Below are 6984 nucleotides of genomic sequence, written 5' to 3' on the forward strand. Positions count from 1 at the left end.
TGAGAAAAGACAAAGTTTACAGTCCCACTAAATGTCCACTTTGTTGCTTTGTTAAACGCTCCCTTGGGCCCACCTTGTAATCATATCAGACCGTTTTAAAACTGCATTGCCCCGTTCTCCTTTTCTTTCCCATCACTCCATCCTCTGGTTTCCATGGACACCCCCACCCACTTTCCTCCGTTTCATCACTTCCTTATCTCCCTTCCTCATCGTCTCGATCACTCCCTCCCTCGTGGCTCTGCTACTCTCTCCACAACCAATTTCTCACCTACAGGTTGAACTTTATAATGCACAACTGTGGTATTAAGTGAGCCAGTGTGATTCAACCTATGGAACAGAAAGTGTGACATAAAGGACATAACCTTTTCCCCTCTGAGGCTGAAACTAGTGTATTACATTGGATTTGCCAGGTCGGAGAAGATGTGAAGCTACATACATTGTGCCGTCTGCAAAAAAATCCACAACACCAATGCACTAAAGCAAAGCTGCTAAAATATTCTTATTGCACAGCACCTCAAAATTAACCTCACCCATCAGGTTCTTTAAGGTGAATATTTCCTGGTTTCGTTGCTCCTCTACAACAGTAAACTGGATATATTTGGTTTGTTGTTGATAAGTCCAGAATATAATGGACAGATTAATGAAAACAATCATTAATAGCAGCCCTAAACCATACGGTTAATTAATAGTTCGAGCAAAGAATCATCTATGAATGTATGACCTGAATGGATTGGTTTTCTATCGCAACTATTAAGAGCCGAGGCTAATCCTACCTAGCACGGAATGTCTCTGCATAACGTTAGGTGATTTAAATTGCATTCTTGAACTAAATGATCGTAAAAGAGTCCTAGCTCTTGCACATTTACTGTGTTAATGAGCTAAATTTGGCAGCAGCAAGTTGTGGTGATTAATAATAATTTGGAGACTTTTAACAAATAAATAATCCATACATTTTCTACTGCTTTATCCTTCACAGGAGGGTTGCGGGGGGTGCTGTGCCAATCTCAGCTGGCCTAAGACGATAGGCAGGGTACAACCTGGACAGTTCACCAGACCATCGCAGGACCATCCAATTTGTGTCCAATTTGACCTTATCCCCATATTGCATGTTTTTGAACTGTGGGAAGAAGTCGGAGAACACAGAGAAAACACATGCACACACGGGGAGAACATGCAAACTCCATGCAGAAAGGCCCTTGTTTCCTTGAACCCAGGTTTTCTTGCTGCAAAGGCAAGAGCGCAAACCACTACACCAACCGTGTGGCCCTACAAATAAATAATCACAAATTATTTCCAACATAACCAAATTTAGAAGATCTTATAAATAAAATATTCAAATAAATGTAAAATGATTACTTCAACACTCCGTATGTGTTGAATAACTTCACCCATTCATGCCTGGGTGTAAACTCTGTGTCAGCAATAATGGCTGAGCAAGCGTCCATCAAACCCTGTAAAAGGGGAGCTGTAGCTAACCCACTCCCATCCATCCACAGATATGTAGTGAAGCTAAAATGTAGAACAGTAAATGTAAAAAACTACTCAGATAAAGAGCTCAGTATGGCTGGACATAGTGCTGCACTGTGTCATGACAAAAGCCTCATCGGTGACAGGAACACAGACGCCAAGAAAGAGACAGTGTAAAAGCAAAGAGCGGGGAATGAGAGAAAGAAACACAATAAAAAAGCATACAAAAACAATGCATGCACACACACGGTTAAATATACACCATTCAGTCCGACATGAACTAGGCCACTGCTCTGCGTTATTCTGAAAAGTGACAGTTAGCTAAGTGAGCAGTGGATTGCAGAGGCCTGAAGGCTAACACTAAATATTGTTGCACATTGTGCAATCGACACAATGGTCCGCACAGAATGTGCAACCCACGGTTCAGTCACAACTTAGTAAAAGGACCAATAACTCAGATGCAATCAGAAAAGGCAAAAAGAAGAGAAGAGGAAAGGATAAACTGTCATGTCATTAAAAAAAATAATGTCCAATCCATCTTAAATAATTAGCAGATTTTGCAATAACCATGCTACATATACCTGAAGCAAAACAGGTTCACAAAACTTTAAATCTTTTCTAACAGAGACTATGTTCAACACGACAGAGACGAGCCGAAAATGACTCACCAGACAACTAGTAACAACTCCTCACAGCCAAAGCTGGTAAGGACAGTATTTAGCCATGTATTGGGAAAGCCCTCGCTGGCTGGCCAATCACAACACAGTCTGTCTTCTGGGGGTGAGATTTCAGTCTGAAACAGCTGATGAGAGCTTCAGTGAGGAGAGATTTCTATCGGCTCATTTAGAGCAACTAGGAGGTTTTTGACCATAAAAACAAGTTAATGTATGTAAGTAGACCTCCATAACTCACATATGTGCAATAGGACCACTCTATGGGAGCGTGTCATTATTTATCAACGTGTGGAAGATAAAATCATAATGTTACCCGATGATGACACTTGATGAAACCACATTACCACAATCGCTCTGTATAAATGAATGCAATAAAATCCACGATGGTCCTTTCACTAATTACCTGATGATATCACTTAATGAGAACACATTACAACCATCCCTCTGTCTAAATCCATGTCATGAAATATCTGTGGCGATCCTTTCTTTAGTTTCTGTTAATTTTCATTTGAAGGTGCCATATGTAAGAATGTGGCCAAAAACGGTTACTACATTCAAATTCAAAATACCCAGATCTTTTAGTTTTCGTTCTCTGACGTAACTGGCAACCCGTGGTTGCTCGGCAGCTGAGACTCTACTGACTGCAATGATTGGTAGACAGCGGTAGGTGGCACCACATGCCAAAACATGATTTGCAGTCTGCTAAATATTTTTTTTCATGCAAATATTTTGGCTGTACTGTTGTTGTTGGTGAGTTCAGTTTGTTATATGAACATTATTCCTGAGTCTCTGTGACATATTAGGAGGATTTTATGGCCAGTTGCTTTAGATTTATTACATAATGCACCTTTAACCACTTCTGTAAAGTCAAAGTCGACTGGTCGACTAATTGGTCGACACGCTCTGGCTTGACCAAAATTGTGATTGGTCGACAGTTATTGTTCTGATATTACTAGTTGACATAGTACATTATTTTCAGATATCACAGGCTATGGTATTGCGCAGATGAACGTAATGCAAAACGCTGTCAGAGCCGTCAGACTCTGTTGAACTGCAGCCGCGGCTGCGGGTCTTTTCAAATTGAGAGCCTCCGCACAGGTGCTTTGCGGGTCTTTTCAAATTAAAATAGCCGCACTCGCAAAGCACACACCCCCTCCCGATTAGTTGATTTTTAGTCGAAATTTCAGGGCTTTGGTCGACCAAGTGTTTCTTTGGTTGATTACAGTCCTATAACTAACGTGAACGTGGTTGGCAATAGAGAAGAAGTCAGGGATTCATCTAATTAACAGGGTTTTTCCTCTGGGAACCATAGATATATGCCCAAAACGTGCCAATCCATACAAATATACTGTATATTTAAGGATTTCAAAAAGAAGACTCACGAGAATTTGGACGATAAACAAAGTAGTGCTGCTCAAAAACAAATAAATAGAATTCATCCTCTAGGATCATTAAAATCAAGTTAGGATATTTCATCTGAACAAAAGTGGTGGACTAAGTCCAACAGCCATTCTATAACCATTAAAAATGATGGAAAATATAAAAATTTCTATTTACAGAATATATCAAGTCAAACATATTTAAGAGGAACGTGTGGAATTGACAGCTGTGTTAATGATATGCAACAGGGAAAACGGGTGAGTTGCATTTATTGTTAATGAACCCATATGGTTCAAACAGCTTGCGTTGGTAACACAAATAAGCTAGATCAGATGTTTTTTATGTTGTTTTTCTAACAATTCAACTTCACGGGCCTTTTTTCCCCAGACACATTGCTGTCACACTGCACATGCAAACAAACTGCCGTTACACTCTGGAGGTTATTCAGCATGGTCACAACCAACAGGGCCTTTGTGATTCGAGAAACATCAGTCTCTTTTTTTAACCCTGCCTGCAGCCCAACTGTGCTCTGCAATGTGCTGACACCATCATCAGCTATTCTAAACCCTTTACCACAGCAATAACCCACATCCACATAAAGGAAGGATGGAGAAGAAAGGCGAAAGCTTAATTTGTGTGTATTTTTTTTTCAATTTCAGAAAAAGACAATTGGCTGATTCATTGTTTTAAGAAATACTGAGATTATAGTGTTCTTTTAGTTTGGCATGGCTAGATCCCATTCAGTACAGTCACTCTGCCAATGATCATCCATGGATGAACAGCTTATGATCCCCTGAGAGGCATACAGATTGTGTAGTAGTAGCAGCAGCAGCAGTGTAATAACACAATATCGATCCAAACTTCAGGAAATTCATTCATCACTGTATAACTCAAGCTGACCAAGAAATAAAAAACTGCTCAGTTAAACTTGGGAGGCATAAATTCTGCACACAGAGCCATGACCTGAATTGCTGACAAGTTGCCAGTGCTTTTTGTTGATCTTGACAACGCTTTCAGAGAATATTATTACATTAAGTCAAGGGGATCATCTTGCATAATGTCAAACACTATTATATCATCGCTAAGCAAGCTTTTAAGTATTTCAAACAAAGCAGCCTGGTCCAAATACTGACGCACAATACATCAAAGTCAAAAGGCAAGGCAAAGTCAGTAAAATAGTCCACTGACACAAGGTTAACAAACATGCCAACAAACTAATATAGCAGCCAGTTGAGGGGGACAGCAAGTTTGCAAAGCAATAAAAATGTTCAGACGTGCCATCAAGCAAAAACAGGCCAGAGGAATTATCATGATACAGTGGTGGGTCACTCGCCTCAGACATACTTTCAGGGAGGTAGGAGGATGAGCAGTGAGGAGGCCCTGACACGTGGGATAAAGAACAAAAGACAACAGATACACTATTGTAGACACAGGTGAAGGTGCAAGAACATCTTCAGCCAAACATTTAAAAATCTGCAGCACAAATTCAGACATGCATGGACGTGGTACCTTGTTGAAGCCCAGGTCACACTGCCCCAGAAGGTCAACAACTGGGCAGTCAATGACCATCCACAGTTATCATCAGGGCAGTAGATGAGGCCCCAGTGACTGTTGCCAGGGTTGGGAGGGGCCCTACAAATGACTTCACTGAAGACTTGGCATGTTGAATTGGTGTTGACATTCAAATATCACTACAATTGGCTCCAGCTAACGAACAGTACGACTACTTCCTTCTTCCACGAGGAAAACACTGAGGGCAGACAACACCAGGGCTGTTTACATCTTCTTCACAGACATCTTCAAAGTTGTGCTACCTTGCGTCTGTCCGACAGAATGACAAGATAAACAAACGCTGCAGATTATAAGCGCTAGAACCAAATATGTCTTCAGGTTTCCCTTTATCATTAACAAAACCCTCCGCAGCACGCTTGCCTTTGCAGCAAGAAGACCCAGGTTTGAGACCCGGTCAGAACAAGGGCCTTTCTGCATGGAGTTTGCACATTCTCCCAGTGTGTATGAGGGTTTTCTCCAGGTTCTCCGGTTTCCTCCCACAGTCCAAAAACATGCAATATCCGCGAATGTGAGGGTGAATGGTTGTTTGTCTCTGTGTGGCCCTGCGGTGGACTGGTGAACTGTCCAGGATGTACTTGTCGCCGTATGTCAGCTGAGATTGGCACGGTGCCCACCCCAGGTAGAAGATGAATGATGGAAAACCATCCGCCTGCTTGTACGAGAAGAAATTACCTCTCAACCAGACGTGGTGCATGGTAGCATCCCTCACTGCGGATTTCCCTTTTCATCACATAAATCGAAACTTAATAAGTGCACTCGGAGAACCTGGCAGGCCAGTGTTGAGATGCGGTGCCCTCATTAGTGCAGTGCAGTGGAGGATACCTGTGGCCTATCAATGATCTCTGAAGTGACGAGTCAGCCAACTGATGATAGTCTGTGTGCCCCCCCCCCCACCCCCCACAGGAGTAGCGCGCAGCCTGGGCTACAGGTTATCTGCTGCAGTGCGGGGCCAACACAACCCCGTCCATGCAGGATTAGGTGACCAAAATATGGCCTCATTCCAAGCACCAGAGCGGACTGATGCTATCTTTACACAGTGGATATGTATGGCAGTTCAAAATTAAAGGTTCAGTGCATAAAGTAGGGGCCATGTGTGTGCAGTGGGTGAAAGCTGTGTTGCTTATCTGATGCAGCACAAAGGGAGAGTGTCTGCTGGTGAGCCGGGGTTGCCTTTGAAAATTACCAAGCAAAATATTATTTTTGATTTCTCCAAATACTCCCCCATACTAACTAAATAATAACTAAATGCCAGGACTCACATCTGTCGATCTTGCAATATATTATGCACTGAAGCTTCACTGAAAATTGTGTAGTGGTTATACTTAATAAACTACATGGCTTAATGGCAACTTCAAGGCAGACTTTATTCAATTAGTAGAAGTCTGTTTAGAATATGAAACTACCATACTATATCATGAATACTACTATACTACACTGGTGTAGTGTGAATAGAATAGAATAGAATGCCTTTATTGGCATTATACTCACTAACCTAGTGGCTTAGGTTAGTGAGTATAATGCCAGTCAACACCCCACATCCCACCTGCATACTTATGCAAACATGCACACACACTCAATTGTGATAGGTTAGATAAAAAACAGGGAGCGAGATAATGTTGATAGTGTGCCGCGTCCGGGTTTACCAAAAGAGAAGGGTGGTTGCAAACTAATGCTGCAGTGCATACCGGATTTGCAAGCCGAGACGCTCATAGAAGATAAATACTATGATATTGTAAATCGTTCCATGTGCTATCGTTTGACTGGCTGCATGCGCTGTGTGTGGAGAGAAGCGCCAACATATCAGCTGGTAGTCTGTGTGTGTGTGTGTGTGAGAGAGAGAGAGAGAGCTGCGTGGCAGGGAGATAAATGAATGGAGGGGGGGGGGGTGATC

The 6984-nt window shown here is 42.1% G+C and overlaps 1 protein-coding gene across 1 annotated transcript in view; it reads right to left on the bottom strand.

Annotated features, from left to right (window-relative positions):
* The window catches only part of znf710b (zinc finger protein 710b), a gene marked incomplete at its 5' end in the record, with an annotated part of 15342 nt that extends 10252 nt beyond the window's left edge, over positions 1–5090 (bottom strand). Inside the window, 2 exons of the mRNA XM_083900551.1 lie at positions 4866–4901; positions 5031–5090. Coding sequence (XP_083756677.1) covers positions 4866–4901; positions 5031–5090 — 96 coding nt within the window. The remainder of the gene's footprint in view (positions 1–4865; positions 4902–5030) is intronic.
* Between the last annotated feature and the right edge of the window lie 1894 nt (positions 5091–6984).

Source organism: Microchirus variegatus (genome assembly GCF_963457635.1).
Source record: "Microchirus variegatus genome assembly, chromosome: 14".
Taxonomy (NCBI): Eukaryota; Metazoa; Chordata; class Actinopteri; order Pleuronectiformes; family Soleidae; genus Microchirus; species Microchirus variegatus.